Source organism: Coturnix japonica, chromosome 8 (genome assembly GCF_001577835.2).
Source record: "Coturnix japonica isolate 7356 chromosome 8, Coturnix japonica 2.1, whole genome shotgun sequence".
NCBI classification, from domain to species: Eukaryota; Metazoa; Chordata; class Aves; order Galliformes; family Phasianidae; genus Coturnix; species Coturnix japonica.
Window position 1 is genome coordinate 18,634,720 of NC_029523.1, and position 22,418 is coordinate 18,657,137.

The 22,418-nt window shown below is 58.9% G+C and overlaps 5 protein-coding genes across 15 annotated transcripts in view; 2 read left to right on the forward strand and 3 right to left on the reverse strand.

Moving 5' to 3' along the window:
* Nucleotides 1-5,994, reverse strand: part of ZSWIM5 (zinc finger SWIM-type containing 5) — an 81,378-nt gene extending 75,384 nt beyond the window's left edge. The window contains exon 1 of the mRNA XM_015870150.2: nucleotides 4,983-5,994. Within this exon, the coding sequence (XP_015725636.2) occupies nucleotides 4,983-5,979 (997 nt within the window). The 5' untranslated portion in view covers nucleotides 5,980-5,994. The remainder of the gene's footprint in view (nucleotides 1-4,982) is intronic.
* Nucleotides 5,995-8,384: 2,390 nt separating this feature from the next.
* LOC107317441 (selenoprotein Pb-like) lies at nucleotides 8,385-10,706 on the reverse strand. The gene is made up of 5 exons (XM_015870146.2): nucleotides 10,573-10,706; nucleotides 9,950-10,170; nucleotides 9,658-9,870; nucleotides 9,339-9,474; nucleotides 8,385-9,214 (listed from the first exon to the last, which is right to left on the reverse strand). The coding sequence occupies exons 2-5, from the start codon at nucleotides 10,150-10,152 to the stop codon at nucleotides 8,975-8,977; spliced, it is 792 nt and encodes a 263-aa protein (XP_015725632.1). The 5' UTR covers nucleotides 10,153-10,170; nucleotides 10,573-10,706; the 3' UTR covers nucleotides 8,385-8,974.
* A 571-nt stretch (nucleotides 10,707-11,277) lies between these two features.
* HPDL (4-hydroxyphenylpyruvate dioxygenase like) lies at nucleotides 11,278-13,434 on the forward strand. Of its 2 annotated transcripts, none has more exons than XM_015870139.2 (2): nucleotides 11,278-11,338; nucleotides 11,855-13,434. In XM_015870139.2, exon 2 carries the CDS (start codon nucleotides 11,866-11,868, stop codon nucleotides 13,030-13,032), a length of 1,167 nt encoding a protein of 388 aa, XP_015725625.1. In that variant the 5' UTR covers nucleotides 11,278-11,338; nucleotides 11,855-11,865; the 3' UTR covers nucleotides 13,033-13,434. The 2 variants fall into 2 exon arrangements, with proteins under 2 accessions (XP_015725625.1, XP_015725626.1); XM_015870140.2 differs by having other exon boundaries at nucleotides 11,288-11,346.
* Nucleotides 13,251-18,139, reverse strand: MUTYH (mutY DNA glycosylase). 10 transcript variants are annotated; one of them, XM_015870130.2, is made up of 16 exons: nucleotides 17,662-18,138; nucleotides 17,452-17,573; nucleotides 17,305-17,344; nucleotides 16,939-17,012; nucleotides 16,772-16,813; nucleotides 16,626-16,697; nucleotides 16,342-16,455; nucleotides 16,148-16,245; nucleotides 15,796-15,940; nucleotides 15,509-15,584; nucleotides 15,237-15,434; nucleotides 14,985-15,130; nucleotides 14,701-14,853; nucleotides 14,510-14,560; nucleotides 14,139-14,284; nucleotides 13,251-13,690 (listed from the first exon to the last, which is right to left on the reverse strand). In XM_015870130.2, the coding sequence occupies exons 1-15, from the start codon at nucleotides 17,792-17,794 to the stop codon at nucleotides 14,180-14,182; spliced, it is 1,569 nt and encodes a 522-aa protein (XP_015725616.1). In that variant the 5' UTR covers nucleotides 17,795-18,138; the 3' UTR covers nucleotides 13,251-13,690; nucleotides 14,139-14,179. The 10 variants fall into 10 exon arrangements, 9 of the variants coding, with proteins under 9 accessions (XP_015725616.1, XP_015725615.1, XP_015725617.1 ...); XR_001556884.2 differs by lacking the exon at nucleotides 13,251-13,690 and adding an exon at nucleotides 13,735-14,055 and having other exon boundaries at nucleotides 14,093-14,284; XM_015870129.2 differs by lacking the exon at nucleotides 13,251-13,690 and adding an exon at nucleotides 13,735-14,067.
* A 40-nt stretch (nucleotides 18,140-18,179) lies between these two features.
* On the forward strand, nucleotides 18,180-21,925 carry TOE1 (target of EGR1, exonuclease). Its single transcript, XM_015870128.2, has 7 exons — nucleotides 18,180-18,342; nucleotides 18,526-18,566; nucleotides 18,660-18,756; nucleotides 18,851-19,009; nucleotides 19,270-19,529; nucleotides 19,808-19,979; nucleotides 21,053-21,925. Exons 1-7 carry the CDS (start codon nucleotides 18,232-18,234, stop codon nucleotides 21,818-21,820), a joined length of 1,608 nt encoding a protein of 535 aa, XP_015725614.2. The 5' UTR covers nucleotides 18,180-18,231; the 3' UTR covers nucleotides 21,821-21,925.
* Nucleotides 21,926-22,418: the final 493 nt, after the last annotated feature.

Consider the following 22,418-nt stretch of genomic DNA (forward strand, 5'->3'; position numbering starts at 1 on the left):
GCCACCCCTGTTTCCAGGACACACAGACAAAAGTTAATTTTACGATAAAAGAACCAGTGTAAGGTGCTTTTTTGTTATGAGATCAGAAAGCAAATGGAATTTGAATTGTCTGCGGTGGCATGTATCTGACAAAGATTAATTTAAACAGATATTGTCTCTGGAACCAAAGTCCATTGAGCGGCTTCACAGCCCATCAACCATGCGAAAGCGGCTCCTCCGGCAGCACTGCTGACTCCACCACTTTCTTTAAAAATGGCTTAACCTATTTCTTGTAAGATAAAAAGGTCACATATAGTTCCATTTTACAAACCCATAATAGCCGACGCCACACCACGCAAGGACAATTGGGAGAAAATAAGAAAGGGAGGGGGTTGGTTTCCTCCCCCTTTGCCGACAGATGCTCGACGCTCGCCCTGCATTTTCCCAACTGTGGTCCAAGAGACACTGGGACATTTCAGCACAGAAACCCCACAGCTCTGCAGGTCGCTGGTGGAGCCCAGGGCAGCTCTGAGCAAAGGGAATGGGACGCTGCCTCCAAAGGGTAAAGCAGTGCGGGCTGGGGCAGCTGCTCAGGCTTCAATGGGACGCGAGCACAAAAAGCCAGAGAAAACCAAATCCTGCCATTGCTGCCCATTTCTCTCTCCAGTTTAGACAGAGCACCGCAGGGAAAATGCTGCCAGACATTGCTGGGGGGATCTGCAGCAACAGCCCAGCTTTGGGAAAAGAACGGAGGAGAAGTGAAATAAAAGATGACAGCCAAAAGCACTTTTAATATAGTTTCAGTGCTTTCAAGAGAAAGCTTCTGTACGCAGAGCAGAGGGTGAACTGCTACCAAAATAAACACCACCGGCTCTAAACAAAAATTAAACCATTCCTTATCATCAGAAAGAAAATCGGAAGCGATGAGAACCAGCAAACGGGAGACAAAAAGTATAATATATTAATTTTCCATCCTCCAGATCTGCTGCTTTTAACTTGACATCCAAAGCCACTGTCACTCATTCATGCAAATAGTGTTTATCTCAGGGACCCATTTGTTGCTCTGCCACTCCCCTGACAGGGCTCTCATCTTCATCAAGGGAGCGGAGCTGAGCAGCAGGGATTCAATGGGGAATGCAGCAGTGGTGGCTGTCACTGGTGTCCCAGCAGGATGAAGGCCTGGGCTCGCAGGGGAAGCAGCCATCCTGTCCCTGCAGAGATACCCAAGCAGGACACAGGGACAGGGCAGCAGTGCTGCCCATCTCCAGGCATCAATAGCCAGGCTGATGCATCACCGCGCAGCCCATAAGCTGGCATCCCAACACATCACCTCCTAAGCACATCTGGGGCTTTGTTTTGAACAAAGCCAGCAAAATAAATAAATAAAGTGGGGGAAAAAAAAACCAAAACCAACCCAACTGGCAGCATGTGCCCAGAACACACCATTTCATTACTCTGTGCATTACCGGAACCGCAGCATTTTACCAGGGCTAACCCCAATCCTGCACAAAATCCTAAGCTGTAAGAGCTTGAGACAAAAAGCCAATGCTCTTACAGTGCAGCACTGGGAAATCCCTTAGGAGGGAAATGCTGCTGTGCCGTGAACCCTCAGCACTGAACAATGCACACGCACAGAGGGAGATGCTCTCCCCCTTGGCATCCACGAGTGTTGTGCTGTGATCCCTGCAAGGCACTACTGGGCCTTCCCCAACACTGCTGCTGTACTCAGCTGAGTGGGGCCGTGAGATGAGGCAGCTCACAAAGCCTGCCCAAAGTTGGATCTGAGGTCAGAAGGAACAGCCTCAGAGCACGGCCACCACAGAGAGCATCCACCGACAGCAAGGTGTGCTTCCTCATGCTAAGCTTCAGGATCAGCACACAGACACACGTGCTCAGCACAGCTAAATATCACCTATGAGACACCACCTCTGTGTGGCCAAAATCCAGGTCTGCCGTACCAGCAGACAGCCCCTGCCTGGCACAGGTAAGCTCCTGCCCCACACCCCACACCCTCCTCCCAAAGAACACCTCAGACCTGTTTACTCTTCAAAGCCACAACTAAATATTTCCCTTCTCACCTTCTACATCCTCACTCTTCCCCCAGCCTAGCATCCTTTTGCCTGAAGGGAGAAGGGAGACCCCAGCTTCAGAGGGTCTGTTTATATGCTTCAAAGCCAAACAAATAAACCCACTCCAACAGAACCCAACACCAACTTACAATTCCAGCTGTCTGAGCATCCTCAGCCCTCCCAGCAGGAACCTCTGCTGTTTTCCATCCTCCTGCACTGCTCTTTCTGTAATACAGCTCAGGCTGTGCTCAAGGAATACCTCACCTACAAGGGAGCAGCTATAAACAAACTGTAAGATTTAATGCCCAGCAATCCGCTGTTGTAATTAGGCCAGTTAACAAAAAACAATTAGAAATGTAAAGAGCACAATATATATGCAAAGCACACATCGGGACGGGATGGGTGAAGCCTTGCCAACCCCTTTTATGCGGTCTGGAGTATTTTTAAGCCACGTGGTAGGATAAAATAAACACCTAAAAAGCAATGAATTAATTAGTAAGCGCCTCATACATCAGCTACCCCTCCCAAAAGCCAAGAGCGGGGAGGAAACGGCTCCAAAATCCACACTCCTCATCACAAGGGCATCGCACCCACCTCACCGAGCACCGATGCTCCCATCATAACCAGCACAGCCATACAGAGAGCAGCACTCCCCCCAGGCCCCCCCAGCCCCTCGCCCACCCATACGCAGCCGCCACGGCTCAAGGGCAACGCCGCATTCTACTATATTAGGAAGTGCCGGCTGGGAGCGTGGATTTGTTATGCTGGAATAATGGCCCACTGTCAAAATCCACCAAAGGTCTTTTCTCTCTCCATGAACCCCAGAGATAATGGTGTAAAACTTTTGTTCATAAATATTTATGCCAGGGAACTTGTTAAAAATTAACCGCCACCGTTAAAGGTTTTGTATCCTTTAGGATTCCCGGCATGCAGCGCAGCCGCATGCTTTATATTAAGCCTGGCATTTCTGCATTCCTTTCCTGCATGCTTTTGTCATTTGTCTAAAAATTAAAGGGGGGGGGGAGCCACCCCACACACCACACACACACAAAGCCAGGATCTGTACCCATCATAATACAGCAGTTTTGAGGAAGACAAAGATGCCTGTGTTCGACATCCAAGATCTTTCTTTGGGCAGGGAAATATATATATATTTATATATATATCTCGCAGTAATGACTCCAGTGAGACGAGGGCTTAAGTTTTACTCAGCATAAAGGAATTACTGGTGGCTAACGCGGCACACGCACCCTTCCCAGAGCCGCATAGAGGGACAGCCGTGGCAGCACCGCCGTTGCCCCCAGGAAGGCTGATCCCAACCCCCCCCATCCAGCTTGGAGATGCGTCCCGGAGACTTTCCGACCACAGAGCAGAGGAATTTCACGTCCGCGCAATTCTGGGTTTTTCACGGCTCTGAGTCACTGAGCGGAGCCGGCACAAACATCTGATCCCTATTGCGGGCCGGCAAACCTCAGGTCGTGACGCCGCGCTCTCGGGACCGTCCGTTCTCGGAGCGTCGGGGGTGGACGGCAGCCGCGATGGACGCTGAGAGCACCGGGCCGCATTCCCAGGGCGTCATGGTTCCCACGTCCGCAGACAAGAGTCCCCGTCTCCATCCCAAACGCACACACAGCCGCCAGGCGACCGCAGCTCCCGCACATCCCCGCACATCCCTCCAGCCGCATCCCGGGCTGCGCGCAGGGACCTCCCCTGGGGGGGGGTGGAGAGGGGGGGGGCGGCCTCTCGGCCCCCCGCAGCCCCCACAGAAACCCCCATAGACGCCCCACGAGGATGCGGCCACCCTGCCTGACCCCACCGCCCAGCGGGGTCACGCACAGCGCCAGCACTCCCAGAAACCAGCACAAAAAAAAACCCGGTCGCAGCCAAAATAAAGACATTCCTTTGTGCCCCGGTTGGCGGCGACCTCCCCGGCGGTGCCATCCCAGCCCGGGCAGCTCTGCCCATCCTCTGCCCGGATCCTTTATTTCTGCCCTTGGTAATTGTTAAGTTCCCGGAGCTGCTCGTCTCCTTCTAAAGAAAATCCTTTTGTGTGCGTGTGTGTGTGGTTTTTTTTGCCGTTTCCGAGCGTTCCAAGCAGCCTCGGCACAATTCATCATCTGAAGGCAGCCCTCAGAAAATATTAATTCACCAAAAAAAAAATAACCTACAAAAAACCCGACAAAAGGGTATTAATTATAACCTCGGAGAAAACCCTTTTGTGCTCCGTGAATTCTCCCCACGTCTCCTCCGAGGTGGAGCAGAATTCTTCCGCTGCTTTCTATTTTCGTGTCTCAACTGGAAAATGTTTTGATAAAGCTCTTTTGAACGTAAACTGCACCCAATGGGATTTTTTTTTCACCCCCCCCAAATAGGAAGAGAGGGGCTCTTCAAAGCAGCGCGGCCCCACCACGATCCCCCCACCCCCCCCTTCTCCGCACCATCCGGGATGGATTTACATCCCGCATTTGCCAAACAAATCCCAGCGTCATGTCACCGGAATGGGAAGGCGCATCGCTAACAACCGGGAGCGGATTGTTTTGTGCCAAACGCCGCGTTTCGGTCCCCTTGGCGCAGGGACACGGCGGGGACGGCGACTAAAGGAAGGATGGGGGACAACGGAACGGCACCCCCTCCGCAAGCGGACACAAAAGACACCTCCCCCAACCCCCCACCCCCTGCCACTACATACGAGGACGCGGAGCACAATGCCACCGACCCCGCATCGCGTTCCCACCCCCGGGGCACCGCGCGTGGGGGGGGGAAGGGGGGGGACACGGGGTCGTGGGACACACGCGGGGGGTGGGGCAAAGCGCGTCGATCCCCCACGGGGGAGCGGGGGGAGGACTTCCCCGTCCAACAACAAGCAGACAAAAGGCTGAGCCGCTCGCGGGGCGATGCGGGAGGAGGAGCGGGGGTTGAGGGGGGGGCACTCACCCACTTGCAGCACGTTGTCCACCGCGCCGCTCTCCAGCAGGCGGATGCCGCGGCGGAAGGGCAGCCCTTCGCCGTGCGGGGCGGAGGGGGCGGCCGGGGCGCCGGCCGGGGGCGGCGGGGGCCCGGCGGCGGGGCTCTCCTCTCCGGCCGTAGCGCCCGCAGCGGGGGCGGCGCTGCCCGCGGGTCCCCCCCCGGTGACGGCCGCGCCGGAGCCGGAGGCGGCGGAGGGAGAGGCGGTGCCGGCGGCGGCGCGACCGGGCTGGAAGCTGGAGTACATGCAGATCTGGCGCTCGCTGCGGGGGAAGCTCCAATACACGATGCGGCGTTGGACGGGCTCCGGGATGCGCTGGAAGCGGCCCTCCACCCTCTCGAAGGCCCAGCTCCCCGCCACCCGCTTGGCCGCCGCGTCCAGCAGCGACTCCGGCTGCAGCAGGCTGCCCCCCGCCCCGCCGCCGCCCCCCGACGCCGCAGCCGCCGCCGCCCCCGACGCCGCCGCTCCCGCCGGCCCCGCCGCAGCCCCCGCCGCGGGGCAGCAGCCGGCCGACGCCGCCGGGGCTCCGCTGCCCCCCGCGCCCGGCCCCGCGCCGGCCCCCGCTGCTCCGGGCCGGGGGTGCGCGGCCCCGGTGCCCCCCGCCGGGCACGTCCGGGAGCACAGGCGCTTGGGGCCCGGGGCGCCGGCGGGCAGCGGCGGGCGGAGCAGCTCCTCTCCCTCTCCTCCCTCCGCCATGGCTGCGACCGACTGAGCCGGGCGAGGGGAGGAGAGACGGGGAGGAGGCGAGGGGGAACCGGGGGTGGAGACTGGAGGGGGTGGTCCCGCCGGCCCCGAGCCGCCCTCCGACGGGGCGGGCCCCGCCGCAGCCCCCCGCAGCCCCGCCGGGCCCCACGCCGGCCGGGGAAGCGCGGCTGCCAGCGGCGGGGCGGACGCAGCGCTTTGCCCTTCCTGGGCGGCTGGCTCTGATCGTGGGGAACATGCGCGGCCCGCACGCCCCTGCAGCATCTTCGCGTGTTGACGTTCACCGAGAGCGGCGCGGGTCGCTCCCGTGGCCGGTGGGACACGGTCCCTTGAATCCCCCAGAAATATTCTCCCCATAAATCTTTTGTCCCGTCATATTCCAAGCGACAGCCCCTTCGGGAACAGTGCATCACGGAAACCTCCGTTTCGTCCCTCTGTCATTCTTCAGTGCCCAAGATCTTCTCAGGGCTGGGAAAGAGGGAGGCAGCTCCCGGCAGGGACTGCAGCAGCGCCCGCGGCTCCATTTCAGTGAAGGAGCCGCACCGCGACCGACGGAGGTCAGGAGGAGGTGTACCCTGAAGGCTGAGGCTGGCAGGGACGGGGCTGCGGGCACAGCCCGGGCTGTTCTCACCCACCTTGTCCCAGGTGGTGCCGGTTAAGAGGATCCCTGATCAAGTGATGCCTTTCCCTGTGCGTTTTTCCCTCCCTGCGGTGCTCCTATGCCTCTCTGACGTTGCTTTCACAGCTGGGAGTGCAGGGTCTATTGCCTGGGATATTTGTCCCTCATCGTCCCTGTGGATCTGATGTCCAGGGAGGAGCAGAGACCTTTACAAAATAATTAGCTTTGTAAGCAAGGGGAGCGATGCCTTGGGGTGGCTGGTTGTGGGTCTGAGCCCTATTTTTTGGCTCTCCGTTGCCTGGTGAGGCCTCCAGCAAAGTGTCAGGTGGAGCTGGAACCTTTTGCCATCAAACTGTTGGAATCCCACGTGGATTCTCTGCTGACTCATTAGCGCTGTTATTGCTGCGCTGCCCTTCCAGCAGGACTCCAACACAGTCAGCTTTCACCATCCAGCTGTTCCATGAAACCTCCCTGCACCCACAACCTCGGGGTCCTCCTTCAGACGTGACTGCAGCTGTCCGTGCGCTCAGAACAAGAGATGCTGGCACAGAATGGCCCCTCTCCTCTGCTCACAGGTGTGCTGAGCTCCCGGCCAGGTGTGGGCTGGTGGCTCTGGCACCACCTGTGCTCAGAAACGTGGCTTTACACCTGTCCCGACTCCTGGTGCAGCATCGCACTGAGCCGAGCCCAGTCCCACCCCTTGTGGACATCACCACCCCAGCTCCCAGCCCACAGGGACACTCGTGGCTGCCCTGCCCCGTGCAGCCCACAGAAACAACGGAGGCCCGGCTGGGTTGGATTTGGGGGTCAGAAATGCAGCCGCCTGCACTTATTTTGCCTAACAACAGTGATCTCTCTGTGTATTTTCATTCTGTTTTCCTCGGCTCAGCTGCCTCCTCAATGAAATGTTTCCAAAGCAGCCTGGCTTGGCCGCACGCCAGCCCCCGGCTGCCAGATGAATGGGCGGAGGAGGAGGGACCCATTCCTCTTCTTGACACAGCATCGCTGCACAAGAGGCCTCTGTTGACATTAGGACTGGCTGTTCCCACTCTTTCTGAGAGGGATCTGCCTGGATCAAGCACACAGGGCCCAGGCGGTGGTTTGACCTGCTGACCGGCCGTGGACAGCAGGGTACCACGCTGTATCCTCCTCTGGGGTGCTGGCACAACCATGGGCACCATGGGACTGCAGCATCCTCCTGCAGGATGGCACCAGTATAAAGAGCCCGTTGAACCCCTCTGAAATGCTCTGTCCCCGGCCCAAAGCTCGGCAGGAGGAGAGCTTTGCTGCTGCCTGGGATGTCTGCTGTGGAGAGAAGGCTCTGCCTGGCTCTGGTGGAAAAGAGGCCGAGCAGCATCGATAAGATGAATTGGTTGTCTCAGCAGCACCAGCAAAATGAGCGAGAGAAGCGGAGCCCGTGAGGCTCGACCTGCTTTGTTTCAATTACAGCAGCTGCCAGAAGAAGAAAATAACCTTGATACTGATGGCGGAGCGGCAGAGGTGCCCTTGTGGGTGCTGGGAGCAGGTAGAGGAAGGGTGAGGAGGAGGAGGAGGGGGAGGAAGAGAGAGATGGAACCAGGGAGCAGGGTCCTGTGGGACCTCACACACCGATCCCAACCAACCTGATCCAAATGACCCCCATTGGGAGCAACTTCTGACCCCCACGTGGAGCCACGTATTTGAAAAGTCATCCCCTGCTCCCTCTCAGGCAGACGGAGGGGAGGGAGGAGGGGGGTGCTGGGCAGAGCTGCACAGGATGGGATGGGCTGGGGCAGGCGGGGGGCAAGGTGCAAGGCTGGGGGAATGCAAATCTCCACTGCACACTGCTTTATGGGGCCCATGTAGAACACAAAGCACCTTCCTAAGGCCCAAATCAGGTGTTGTATTAAGGGACATGGTGGAAATTTAGGTGGTGGGTGGGCAGGTAGACTGGATCGTCCTGGAGGACTTTCCAGCATTGTTGATTCTATGATTCTTGTGCTGGTAGAGAAGGGCAGCCCCAGGGACCCCCACCCTCTTGGAGAAAGGGCACCCCAAAGGCCAGGCCAGGTAGGGTTCACTTCACAGAGGCTTTATTCATCGTCTGTATGTCCACTTCACCCCCGGACCCCCACCCACGTCCTCCTCCCTGGGCTGCGGGCTTTGGAGGCAGCCCCCGTTTTCTGAGAGGGGACACGGCCACCATCTTGCGGCCACCCACCACCACTGCACATCCCCGTGCACAGGGTGGGAAGGTGGGGACGCAGGGAGCAGTGACCCCCGTCAGCATTCCCATCCATCCTCCCCGTCAGCATTCCCACCCTCCGGGCTCACCCTGGCGCTCTGGATGGACCCACGGGTCCCAGTTCTGCTCCTTCAACCCGTGCCCCGCTGCTCCGTGCAGTGTCAGCCTGCGGTGACCGGGGAGGTCCCGCTTTGCACCACGGGCATCATTGAGCACAGAGAGGCAGCAGCAGAGGAAGAAGGACTAGAACTGAGTCTTAGAGCCAAAAGCTCAGCACCTTTGGGTGCCGGAGGGGGGATTTTCATCACTGGGCACTGGGTGGAAGGGGGCTGTAAACCAACACTGGACAAAGCAGGTCTTTCGATGCCTCTGGGAAGCGAGCCAGCGTGGTGTGCACGCTATGGGTTCTGCCCACATCAGGGATCACGTCCCTCTGGTGTCTGCCCCTTGGGATGGAGTTGGCCATGGGCTCTGTGGTGGTGGTGAGCGTGGGCAGCTCTGTGGTCCCCGCTGGGCTCTGGGGCGGTCCCGCTGCCAGCTGCACGGTGGTGGGGATGGAGATGGTTGGGTTGGTGGTGGACGGGGGTCTCGGACTCCTTCTCCTCCTGTTTGGGAAGCGGGGTCAGGGTCGCAGGGACCTCCGTGGTACTGTTGGCCTAGGAAGAACCAGACAGGGGCTGTGCGTTATGGCTGTCCACCAGGACCCTCAGCAGAGACGTCATGGTCCCGGCACAAAGCCAGGTGATACAGAGCCCATCCCACGGCCCTGCAGCCCCGTACCTCCTGCGTGCTGTTGGGGTAGAGGGAGCAGTTCCCACAGAAGTCCTTGCGGTGGGTGAAGCGGATGGCGGACTCAACGTAGGGCAGGTGCAGGAAGCTGTAGGGCAGCTGGATGTGGAAGGCCAGGCGGCCACAGCTGGGAGGGCAGAGCGAGGATGGGCTGTAGGGGCTGGGCAGGTGCCTCAACCCCGGCAGCGAGCGCAGACCCACGTCACCCTCCCAGCAGGGAGCCCTCCCAGCGCCATGTCACTGTCCCAATGCCATGTCACCCTCCCAATGAGGTGCACTCCCAGCATCCACCCCAGAGACAGGAGCTCACCGGTCATAGACGAGGAAGTCATCTTTGTCACCCCCCAGCAGCTGCCACACATCGGGCTCATATGGCAGCTGCTGGAGGACGGGGACGCCCGGCGGGGCATGGCGCTGCAGCTCCCCAAACATGGCGCGGGACAGCGGGGCCTGCTCGTTGATGATCATATAGCGGACGTCGCTCACACCCTGCTGCCCCAGCCGCTCCCTCAGGGCCCCGAGGCTGTGGGGAAGGGCGCACTGAGCATGGCCGCCATGCTGTGGCCCAAGATGGTGGCAGGGCGGCGGGGGGCAGGACTCACCTGCGGGCCTGCAGCAGGCAGAAGTGTCAGCTGGCCTTCAGCAGGGCCACCACCGTCACCTGCCCCACCGCACCATCCATGGGGCTGGAGCCATTGATCTGCCACGCCGGGGCTTCACGGCACAGCCGGCTGCCGTTGGTGGCCCCCTCGGAGGCCATGGCCAGCCCCAGGCAGGAGGCCAGCACCAGCAGCAGCGGCCCCATCCCGGCACCAGGGGTGAGCTGTAGGGGATGGAAGTCAGTGCCCCCATGCCCTGCCTCCCCCAGCGACACACACTGCATTGCTGATGCCAAAACCCAAGGACGGGGCTGGTTTGGGGAGCCCCGTCACCATGGCCTCAGGGCGGGAATGGTTTAACCTTGAGGCCACCTTGAAGGTCCTCGTGTCCTACCGAGAGCTTTGGGGTGCACAGACCCTTAGCACCGATACCCCCAAGTTCCACCCAGTGCCCCGTCCATCCCACCGCCCCGCAGCCCTTCCCACCTCACCGAGTGCCCCCTCCCTGCATGCTCGATGGGCAGCGGGGACACAGGGCAGGGAACAACCCATCAGGGAGCAGGGGGCTGCTGGGAGGGATGACCCCAAAGCCGACCCTCTCCCCCATGAGAAAGAGCCCTCAGTACCGCTCTCCTCGCTGCTGTCCTCCAGCCGCACCTCGCTCCACTCCGGGCAGTGCCCAGCTGACCCCTGCCTCCCTTTTATCTGCTGACCACTCTCCGCCCAGGAGGAGGAGGAGAAGCGCTCCCCATTCACCACCGCCCGCCTGGGGACAGCAACAAGGCCGCCTCTGTCCCCATTGAGGCCCTGAGCTGTGCTGGGACAAAGCGGCGCCTGGTGCTCAGGGAAGAGCTGGGCACGCAGCCCTGCAGCCACGTCACCCCAGGCCGGGCTGGGTGGCAGTACCAAGGGCACGGCTCTCCCATCTGGGACCACAGCATCCCCCCATCCATGCCCTGCATCCTGGGCTGCCACCCTGCCGGGCGGTGCCACGTTTTTGCACCCAGGGCCGCCCCGTCCTCCTGCCCAGCCCCGATGGGCTGCGATGGCCTAAAGAGCCGGGGGACCTCGCCCCCAAAAACCCTACACTGGCCCCACACGGACATCTCCGCAAATATTTGAGCAGTTTATCGCCTCGGGGATCTGTACAAAAACATGATAAGCCGGGGAAGGGCAGCAGCCATAAACAGAGAGCGGACAGCGGTGTGGGAACGGGACATGGAGAACCGGGCCGGAACGGGGCCCCAAACAAGGACGGGGGCAACGGGCTGCGGCGGCACCGCGGGGCCGGGCGGAGGTTCGGCCGGGCGGTACCACCCGCCGCTCCGCCCCCAGCGCTGCCCGGGGCGGCCCCGGCCCGGCGTGCCCTGCGATCGGTGTGAGCGGAGCGCGGTGAGCCGGTGTGCGGGGAGCGGAGCTGGGAGCGGGGCGGGGGGTCAGCGCTGGGCTGGGGGCTGCCGTGCCCGTAGCGCTCCGTGCCCTGCACCACGCGGGGCTTTAGGGCGAGCTCACCACGGCCCCGTGCCGCTGCGGGGGCCAGGGCAGCGTGGGACCCTTTCGGGCGCAGAGCCGCCCCGTGCTCCCCGACCTGCACGTTACATACCGGGGTTGCCTCCAGCCCAAACGCCCGTCCCCGTTGCAAACATCACCTCGAGGGACACACGGGGCACGTTGGGCTGCACTGAAGACTTAGGGATTGTGTTATGGGGCTGGGGAGCAACGTGAGCCCCGGAGGGTTACGGGAACGGCAGTGACCTTGGGCAGCCCCTCGCAGTAGGAAAGCGGCTCAGAAACACGGATTGAAAACACGCACCTTTATGTGTGTGCACACTCGGGTCTGCGCAGGGTGGGGACGCGGCTCCTCCCCGCAGGCACGAGCTTCCCTTTGAACTCCCTGTGTCCCTGCAGGATGCCCGGCCATGGCCGCCTCGTTGAGCCGCCCGTGCTTCCTGTCCCTCCACGTGCCCTTCGGGCAGGGCTGCGCACAGGACCTGGCTGCCGCTTTCCGCTTCCAGCCCGTGGCCGTGCGGGAGACTCCGCGCGTTCGGCAGCTGGCGCTGCGCCGGGGCAACGCCGTGTTCCTCCTCAACCAGCGCCTGACGCCGGCCGGCATCTCTAGCCACGATTTCCTGTACGACGTGGACCCCCGTCCCACGCAGGGCACGGCCTCCAACGTGTGCCTGGAGGTGGATGACGTGCCGGGGCTGTGCGCCCAGCTGCAGAGCCGGGGCTGCGCCGTGCCCGTGCCCCCCATCGAGGTGAGGGACGAGCGCGGCTCCGTCACCTACAGCGTGGTGAGCTCCGCCGTGGGCAACGTCAGCCACACGCTGCTGGACCGCTCCCGCTATCGGGGGCCCTTCCTGCCCGGCTTCCAGCCTATACAGGAGGCAGCAGCCCCGGGGGACGGCGTGGAGATCTCCCACTTTGACCACATCACCTACGTGTGCTCGCGGGGCGGCACGCAGCCGGCTCTGGAGTGGTACCAGCGCTGCTTCGGCTTTCGGCACTTCGCGCTGAGCCCGCGGCAGCAGCCGGCACAGGGCTTTGTGCTGGGGGGACACGGGGCTGGAATGCTCCTCCGCGCCCTGCAGAGCGCTCACGGTTGTGGCTGCAAGCTTGTCCTGGCCGAGTCGCTTTCTGAATCCATCCCCAACCAAGTGGACACGTTCCTGCAGCAGCACGGCGGGGCGGGCATCCAGCACGTGGGGCTGCGCACACCTGACATCGTATCAACCACCAGAGCCCTGAGGAGGGCGGGCGTGCGGTTCTTCACCCCCCCAGCTGCCTATTACAGTCAGGGGGGCAAGGAGGAGGAGGTGCGGGGAGCCGGGCAGGATCCCTGCACGCTGGCAGAGCTGGGCATCCTGCTGGACACTGCTGTGCATGGGGACAGCGGGCAGCCGGGCACTGACGCTGGCGTAAACCCTGCGCAGAGTTACTTGATGCAGATCTTCACCCATCCCCTCTTCTCCAAGGAGACTTTCTTCCTGGAGCTCATAGAGCGACGTGGAGCTCCTGGCTTTGGAGAAGGCAACATACGGGCGCTGTGGAAAGCTGTGCAGATCTATATGGACCAGAGGCAATAGAGACCAGCAGCATCCTTTCTCTCAGTCCCAACCCTGGGGCAATGCATCACACTAATACCACAGCCCTGAGCTCAACCCAACAGGCACTCAACCCTAACACACTCCAGTGCTGCAGCACAGTGCTCACAGACAGGTCCTGGGGGCTCTGAGCAGCCCCCAGCATGGAGAGGCTTTTCTCCCCCTTAGCCAGATGGGAAGGACCTTCTGCCTTGATTTCACCTGAAGCCGATGAAAGTTGTGCTGGCAGCATATGGCTGAGGACACTGCTGGCACTGCCACAACCCCACTGTGGGGCACCAGGAGGGCACTATAGACACAGCTGCTCACCAGCAGCCATCACCCAAGGCACCACAGGGCAAGTGCCTGCCTCTTTGTCATCTAAATTAAAGAATTAACCTGAAATAACTGCTGTGGGATTTTTTTTTTTCTCTTCCTGCTTAAGATTTCCCAGAGTGAGGACAAAAGACCCTTTCTACTGCCCAGGGTGGGTCATCCCTTAGGCTGGGGCCACCTACCCTTCAGAGCATCCCAAGGCCACAGGGCATCCCAGACAGCAGGGCTGGCACTGTGACCACTGTGTTGCTTTCCCAGCCCAGGCACAAGCATCCTGCTGGCCGCCTTCGTGTTCAACTACCGGCAGCCCCAGATTAGTGCTGTGCTGCAACAGAGGCAGAAAGTCACTTCAAAAAAAAAAGATAATGATAAAGAAATAAAAGAGACCCCTGGGGGATTTATTAAAAAACCTATGGCTCGCATTCAGCCAAAAGAAACATAAAAAGGGCTATGGGAATATTCACGTCAGGGTACAACAGCACCACAGTCACTGGCTGCTGGCTGATGCTCAGGCATGTGTGAATGATGGGAGCGTGGCCACATCCTTCTTGCTGCCAGAGACACCCCTTGGCCAGGCCGAGTCACCCCATGCCCAGGGCAGGGGAATGAGCCCAGTTCTGGGTCACATCCAGCACCGCACCAACCCATTGTACAGCATGTGTCCACAGGTGCACTGGGGAAGGTGTGCTGATGGCTGTGGGGCTGGTGGAAGAAGGCACAGTGATAGCTATAGGGCCATGGAGGAACCTGCAGCTGCCCCACGCAGGACTCACCACAGCACAGGACCTGCTGGTGTCAGCTGCCAAACGTTCCATCACGGAGGGGTCTGTGCCTGGAGGAAGGTGCGCAGGGAGAGCTGTGTCCCTGTGGGGTTGCTGCCTGCTGCCCCCAGCTTTGACTCCCGCTTCCGCTTGGAGCCCTGCAGGAGAGATGCTGGAGCTGAGCTGAACCCCAAGGTGCCCAGGGACACCTCCTCTGGGGCATCAATGAGGAGGGGGGGTGTCCTAAAATTGGGTTAACGATGGACAGAGCTGGCCAGGCACATCTCCCTGCTCCAGACTGGGGAGCTCCCAGCGCAACCCCAAGTCCTGGGGGGCTCCAGCACAGCACAGGACAGCTCTGTGCACACTGCTGTGCTGCCCACCTTGGCACGGCCGCTCTGCACCCCACGCTGAGTCTCCCACGCCTTCAGCACCTAAAGGAAGCATGAGAGCACCCAGAAATAGATAGCACTCTTGTCCCCAAGTTGGGATTGGCCCACAGCATCTGGAGGAATGGCAGGCACACTGCCAGCACCTCATGAAGAGAAGGGAACATCCCAGGTCCCCCCGGTACCTTCTTCATGGCGGTGGACACAGCTGAGGCACAGAATTCTTCCTGTGTCACCCAGCGGGATGGGGACGAGGCAGCATCCAGGGCTACATCCCCATCCAGGCACAGTGAGTAGACCACATACGTCTGGTGAATGTGTGAGAAGATGTGGACAACCTGCGAGGAGACGAGAGTACAGCAAGATTGGCAGCATGCAGGCAGGGCTTGAGAAGGGTGACATCAGGGAATGGGGACCCTCCCTCTGTGTTGCGTCCCCCATGGTGCGCGGTGCTTGGCCACACACTCACCTCCCCAATGAAGCACAAGCTCTGTGTCTGTACAGGCTGTTTTATCCACGCCTGCAGGTGGTCAGCCAGGAGTTCCTTCTGCTGCTTCTCCTTCAGGCCCGGAGCCAGCGGGAGGCTGGGGAACTCCCAGAGCCCAGCCAGGAGCCCTGTGAGGGTGTGCACAGCCCAGCAGGCTCCTTTCTGCACCCCAGGAGCAAGTGCCATCCCACTACCCCATCTCAGTACCCTTTGGTGCCTGTGCCCTGCTCCCACCTGGCCCTGTACCTGAGCTGGGTCTCTGTACTATGAGGTACTCAGAGGCCCCAAGGTGGCCCCTCCGCTCCAGCACACACGTGGCTGTCTGCTCTGCCCGTGGCTGCTTCTTCGCTGCTTTGCGGGGGAAGTTGGTGACCCCCAGGCTGCTGTCCCATGGCTCGGCAGTGGGGAGGCACAAGGGACAGCCCCCAGTCCCTGCAGACACCAACACAATGGTCACAGCGGGGCCCAGATGCAAAGCTGCCACAGGGACCAACCCGGGTGCTCACCACAGTCCTCAACATCAGGCACCACAGTGGTCTTTCCAAACAGCTTCTGAGAGGCAGAGACCAGCTCCTTCTCCACCTGTGTGGGGCAACAGCATGTCCAACCCCATCTCCACATGCAGTGACCCCCAGGGCTGGCACCAGGTAGGAATGCAGGACTCAGTACTCAGCCAAGTCTTGCTTGATGCTTCAGAGGAGGTTGAGGAACTTTCTATCACCCCCTACAGGGACAGCGAGAGGCCTCTGCCACCCACAGACTGTCAAGGGATGGGTCTGGGGGCCATTCTTACCCTATGCCAGGCATGGCAGTGCTCCTTCACTGGGCACTCCTTACACAGCGGGGATTTGGGTGTGCACACAGTTGCCCCCAGCTCCATCAGAGCTTGGTTGAAGTCCCCCGGGCGGCTCCTATCCACCAGGGTGTTGGCCATGTCCCTGGGAGAGATGGCTGTGAGTGACACGAAGCTCCACATGCAGAGACCCAATGACCTCCACTTGCCTCCTGAGCCCATGACCCCCACGAGCCTCTAACGCTCCTGCTCCAGCCTCCCCCCTTCAGCTCAGCTCCCCGTGGCTTCTAAACGATCCTGCCCTCAGCTACCAACACACAATCACAGCCGCCACCAGCACAGCTCCCCTCACCAGAGGCAGTCGGTAACAGCCGGGCTGCTGCTGTCAGCACCGATGCACCGCAGGCGGCACAGCACACGGATCACGTTCCCATCCACAACACCAGTAGCCTGAAGTGAGAGCAGGGATCAGCAAACTGGGAGGTGCTGGCAAGGGGCAGGAAGGTGGCAGTGACAGGAGTCACATTCCCTCCAGACAGCTCTCACCTGCCCGAATGAGATGGAAGCAATGGCTCCTGCTGTGTATCGACCCACTCCTGGCAGCAGCTTCTGCAGGTCCTCAGCTGTCCTGGGCATCCGGCCGGCCAGCTCCGACACCACCTGCAGACAGGGCAGCCAATGTCAGCTGAGCAGACGCAGATTTACATGTGATAAGGAGGATGCCCAGCCTCCATGGCCCTGTGCAACCAGCTCAGCTCCAGCGAGGCAGAGCAAGTGCGAACCAGCAGCCACCCATGAGGCACAGAGAGCTTAGGAAATGCCTCCAGCACCTTCCTCGCTGCCTCCTGCAGGCGCTTTCCTCGTGAGTAGTAGCCGAGTCCTGCCCACAGCTCATTCACCTCCTGCCCCATGAGACACAGCGTTAGGGAGACACAGGCAGAGCAGTGAGGGCTGAACTCGTCACCACACTGCTCACCTCCAGCGATGCTGCTGCCAGCGCCTGCAGTGTTGGCCACTTCTACAAGAGGGAGGCGACAAGTTCAGGATGAGGACAGCCAAGAGCTGCAGATGGAAGCCTGCCACGGGCAGAGAGTAAAGCCTCCAAAGCAGGAGGGTCGGGGGCACTGCATGAGGAACAGTCACCTGCATCCAGCGGTTGTAGTAGTCGATCACTGTGGCCACTTGTGTCTGCTGCAGCATGACCTCAGACACCCACACTGCCGGGAGCACAGAGGGATCGGTGCAGAGGTGCCAGTGCTGCTTCCCACAGCGTGCACCCCAGTCACCGTGGTGCTGATTCCAAGAACTGCAGCAGCACCCAGCCCAGCAGCCACCCCCATCCCCATCCCCACAGGATCCCCCTCTCAGGCCCAAAGTTGCCTCTCAGATGCCACCAGGGGTCCAAGCAGCTGTTTACAGGAACAGCATTGAAGCCACAGCCTTCACAAGGCTACGCTGCATCCCGTGTCAGGCAGCAATACATGGGATACAGCCACCCCCATTCCTCACCTGCATACGCCCGTCTGTCAGCATCCTGTTCAGCTGCAGCCTGAAAGGGAACGGAGTATGAGAGACAAAGGAGCACAGCGTTCACTGCAAGGAGACCCTCATACAACATAAGATGAGTCAAGCTGTGCTACTCCCGCCTGCCATTACCAGCGTCCTCCAGGGAAGGTCCCGCCGGTTTTTATCGTACCAGGCGAGCAGGCGGTCACGGAGAGCATCGATCTCGACGGGGTCATGGAAGAGATGCAGTGAGTGCGGTGGAGCGGGAGCCCCTGCCGGGAGAAGGGCGCGGGGTGGGCTCAGAGCAGCGCTCTCAGGGCGACCGAGGCCCAGCCCTGCACGCTCCGCGCCCACACGCACCTTCACGGACCGACACACGGTTCCTGTTGCCCTTCTTGCTGCCGTTCCTGCCGTTCTCCCCATTCGGGGTCGCGCTGCCGTTTCCCCGCCGCTCCCGCATCCCCCGCGCGGCCGCCGCCCGCAGGCGGCTCATGGCGGGAACCAACCGCGGGACACACGTGCGCTTTTCCCGGGAAATGTTTCCCCTCCGGCGCCACGCCCCTTCTCGGGGACGAATCAGAGCGGGCGGCGCGGACCCGCCTTCCAGGCCTGAGCCAATCACAGAGCGGCATGACGGGAGCGGGTTCGCCCCTCCCTTCAGTTGAGCGGCTCCCCCGCCTCTTTTCCCGCCGGTCACAGCGGCAGCCCCAGAAGGACCCGCGGGGCCGCCCCGATAAACGCCGGTTCGGTTCGGATTGGAAATATCACCGGAAATCGGGATTCGAACGGCGAGAACGGAACGGAGCGGGCAGGGGCTCCGCGGGGCAGCGGGGCGGGGCTCGGGGCCGGGCGGGGCGCGAGGTGGGAACGGGCGGGTGCGGGGCGGCCCCGGGCGGGAAGGGCCCGGTGCGTGGCGGGGAACGGGCGGTGATGGCGCGGGGCAGAGTGCCGGTAGTGGATGTACAGAGCGACAACTTCACCGAGCTGTGGCCCTGCATGGTGCTGGCACTGCGCAGCGCCACCTTCATCGCGGTGGACACGGTGAGATGGGCGGGGGGGGCGGTACGCGGCCGGGCCGTGCCGTGCAGTGCTGTGCCATGCCGTGCAGTGCTGTGCAGTGCCATGCTGTGCCGTGCCGGGCCGTGCCGTGCCGTGCTGTGCAGTGCCATGCTGTGCCGTGCCGTGCCGTGCTGTGCAGTGCCGCTGAGCGCCGTTTTCCCGCAGGAGCTGAGCGGTCTGGGGAACAGGAAGGCGCTGCTGAGCCCGTGAGTGACCGTGGGGTCGGGTCCCCGCCCTCCGGCTGTTGTTGCGGTCCCGCGGCTCCTCAGCGGCCGTATCTCCGGCTGTATCTCCGGCAGGTGCATCGATGAGCGCTACAAAGCCGTCTGCAGCGCCGCACGGACGCGCTCGGTGCTGTCCCTCGGCGTCGCGTGCTTCAAACAGCTCCCGGAGAAGGTAACGGCAGCTCCCGGGCACGCGGGTGGGAGGCGGGGCTGGGCCCGGTCCGTCACCCCCCGCTCTGAGTCCCGGTTCTGATCTCATCCCGCAGTCTGAGAACACGTTCCTCTGCCAGATCTACAACCTGACGCTGCTCTGCACGGAGGATTACGTCGTCGAGCCGCAGTCGGTGCAGTTCCTGGTGCAGCACGGCTTTGACTTCAATAAGCAGTACTCACAGGGCATCCCCTACCACAAGGGCAACGATAAGGTACAGAATCATGGGCTGATGCCCTCGCTCAGCTCAGCTTGCTCTGCTGTGAGCTGCGCTCCCAGCTGAGTGCAGCACAGCCCTTTCTCCTCCCTGTTGTTCATCCCTTGTTGTAGCTGCTTCTCCAGCTACGTGGGTATCTCCATTGTCAGAACACAGCGTGGCTCTACATGGAGTTCTGCTGTAACATGCTCTGAGTTGCCATTGCACCAGATGTCTTCAGTGTGTTAAGACTTGTTGACTAATTCTTCTTCTTTTAGGGCAATGAGAGCCAGATCCAGAGTGTCCGGACTTTTTTCCTGGAACTCATTCGAGCAAAGAAACCTCTCGTCCTCCATAACGGCCTGATTGACCTTGTCTTCTTGTACCAGTGCTTCTATGCTCACCTCCCAGACAGCCTTGGCACCTTCACCTCTGATCTCTCAGAAATGTTCCCAGCAGGAATATATGACACTAAATACGCTTCAGAGTTTGAGACCCGCTTTGTTGCATCCTACTTGGAATACGCTTACAAGAAGTGGTGAGTGGCACGCTGCTATTTAATGCTCTGGGACAAAAAGACATGGGATTCAGTTTGGTTTCTTTTTCCAGACACCAACATTTAAATCGGCATAGAAACAACTTCTCATTAAAGTTCTATTCCCTGGACTGTCTTTGCAGCAGGCTGTTAAGCTGGAGCTCAAGGACAAGAAATGAGGGAAGCGGAGAGTTGGCTCAAAGCAGTGTGTTTGTAGCAGCTCTGTGCTGGGTGCTTTAGGCAAATTAACCACAGTAACTGCGTCCTCTTGTGTGTTGCAGCAAGAGAGAGAACAGCAAGCTGCAGGACGCCAGCAGCCAGCACATCTCTGTGGAGTTCTGCAACTACTCTGCCAACATGTCACGTTACATCGACTATCGCCACTGCTCTCTGGAAGAAGCAAACTACAGCGAGGGAGAGGCAAATAAGGTGCCCGTGTGTGAGAAATTCTCGGTAAGTAACGTGAGTCCCTGCTTCCTACCTGGCCATGTAGAGAAAGCCACGTGTGGCCAGAGCAGGAAGTAGAAGGAAAGCACCTGGGAGGTTCCATCTGTTTGCTTCACAATACAGGGAAGAATTTCAAGCTTCAGATGGTTTTGAAAGTGAAAAGGCAACAATGTGCTCTGTTCTGAGGGAGCACATTTCACAGTTTAATTTGAAGCCAGTGTTCAAAGAAGAGATAAGATAGCCCTGAATAGAGAACCAGGATGTATTACAGCACTCATTGCTGTCTTGGAAGGGCTTTACGTTCTAAATGTGCTTGATTTGCTTTTCAAGTGAGAAGTGCTTCCTCTTACCCCGCCCCGTAGCTCAGTTAGATACAGAAAATATTACCTGTCTGCAGCTTCTGGAATTGCAGCGTGCTCTGATCCACAGGATCTCAAGTTCTGGCAGTGCTACAGAGCTTATCAAAGAGCCCACCTGATCCCAGCTGGTTTCACATGCTTCAGGGGAGAAAGGAGTTCTTCTAGATGCTGCTGCACATTATTGTCACAGAACAACATCAGTTAGAAAAGCCTCAGGAACTTTGTCATCAAACCACCATCTCACAGTTACTCAGAGCCTTGGTTGGTGACTTTTGAGCATGGCTAAGAACCTCGTACCAATGGTTGACCACTCATTGTGAAAAGTACCTTCTTGGATGTCTAGTCAGAATTTCCCATTAACATTTCACCTGTGCTCTCCTCAAAAGAGTTTAGCTCCATTTTTTCCATAACTCCTGCTTTATGTAGCTGAAGCCCAGCAATTAGCTCCGTCCTGTGCTTTTAGGCTCATCTTTTCCAGGTATGGAACAAACCCAAGGACTTCCTTAGCCTTGCATTGTGTGCACTATATGTTGTCAGCTCCCTTCTGTGCTCACTGCAGTTCGTCATTGCTTTTTCTTGGTGCCATAACTGGACACAGTGCTCCAGCTACAGCCTCACAAGTCCTCAATTAAGGGGAATAATTAACTCTGCTCCAAGCTGCAGTGATAGGCTATTCTAACTGGGAGGCTCGTGGTTACAGCCTTCTCTTTTTCTCCCTAGGCCTATGGCTGGTGTCCAAATGGAGTGAAGTGTCCACAGTCTCATAACATTGACCTCATAATTGATGAGGATGATAAGCTTTGTGAGAAGGCGAAGAAACGGAAACACAGGCGGAAGCGTCGGAAAAATGCAGAAGAACCTGAAAAGGCATTTGAACAGGAAAGCTCAGGGAAAGAAATGGAACTGATTCACAATGGGGAGGAGGAGCCACCACGAAAACAGAGCTGCTATGAACCTGCCAACACTGATGGCAGGCCACTGGAGGAGGAAAACTCCACTGCTGTGGAACCAGAGGGCAGCTCAGACATCAGCACACATGGAAGGCAGGAAGAAGATCTGAGGAGCACTGAAGAAACTGCTGCTCTGAGCCCTTCTGCCAAGGGAAATGCCCATGACAGCGACCGAGTGGAAGGGAAGTCAGAAGTCCTTGCTGGAACGGTCTCAATCAATCACCCAGACATCCCTGAGACTGAAGCAGCATGTGCTTCAGGAAAGCAAAATGCATCCCAGGGCCCATCTTCACAAGTGGGAACCCACCGAGCTGGCTTTGATGCCTTCATGACTGGCTATGTTATGGCTTATGTCTGGATGCTTAAGAAACAAAAAAGCACAGAGTCTGATGCAGAGCCGTGGTGTCCGGACTGTCATAATAAGCTGTACCTCAGTGGGAAATCAGTGCCACTTCAGATAGTGAAAAGCTCATTTTCCAAGTCTTCTGCAGCTCACAACCAGAAGATGAAGTTGGTCTGGGCCACTGGAGAGAGCTAGGAGACTCCTCACTGAACTGGCTGTTTTTCAACACAGTGGTTAAAGGGCAGCAAGTTTCTTGTCCTTCGTTTTAACCTCTGACCAATTAAATTGCTCTCAAGTGGAGTTCCTTCTGGTGTTCCTTTGCTGGACTTTGAAAGCATAGGTAAGGTTGGAGGGAGGAAAAATGCGCTTTTCCAGCTCCACACAGAGCAGCAGTTTCAGTTCAGTGCTCTAAACTCAATTGTTTTGAAATAAAAAACAAAAAAAAAGACCGGGTTTGTATTTCTAGAAAGACCACATAGTAGCTGCTTTAGCATGTGTGTCACTTCTTGAAAACAACAAATGAGGTAATTCTTTGATTAACCATAAGAAGAGACTGAGGCCACATCCTCTTCTCAAATCTTGTCTTTATCCTTTCCATACCTAGAGCTTACTACCTGCTGCCACTTCACCTTGTGGTTTAAAATGGGACAGACCTTTTTCAAAACAAAAAAGGTCAAACCTGCCTTACAAAAACATGCCTGAAAGTTCCAAGTTGACACTGAACAGAAAATAAGTGTCAGAGAATCCTATAAGCAGTCACTGCAGGTGGATGTGATGGTTCTGTCACACATCA

Bases quoted from the DNA above. Each gene is read 5' to 3' on its own strand.
- HPDL (XM_015870139.2), top strand. From the start codon at position 11,866: ATGGCCGCCTCGTTGAGCCGCCCGTGCTTCCTGTCCCTCCACGTGCCC.
- MUTYH (XM_015870130.2), bottom strand. From the start codon at position 17,794: ATGAGCCGCCTGCGGGCGGCGGCCGCGCGGGGGATGCGGGAGCGGCGG. The intron at 15,585-15,795 runs GTAAGAATGGCC...TGCCCCACACAG, and splicing joins ACTGCCATGCCTGGCATAGG to GTGGAGAAGGAGCTGGTCTC. The intron at 14,561-14,700 runs GTACCGGGGGGA...TGCTTCCTTTAG, and splicing joins TGTCCACCGCCATGAAGAAG to GTGCTGAAGGCGTGGGAGAC.
- TOE1 (XM_015870128.2), top strand. From the start codon at position 18,232: ATGGCGCGGGGCAGAGTGCCGGTAGTGGATGTACAGAGCGACAACTTC. The intron at 18,567-18,659 runs GTGAGTGACCGT...TATCTCCGGCAG, and splicing joins AGGAAGGCGCTGCTGAGCCC to GTGCATCGATGAGCGCTACA. The intron at 19,530-19,807 runs GTGAGTGGCACG...TGTGTGTTGCAG, and splicing joins GAATACGCTTACAAGAAGTG to CAAGAGAGAGAACAGCAAGC.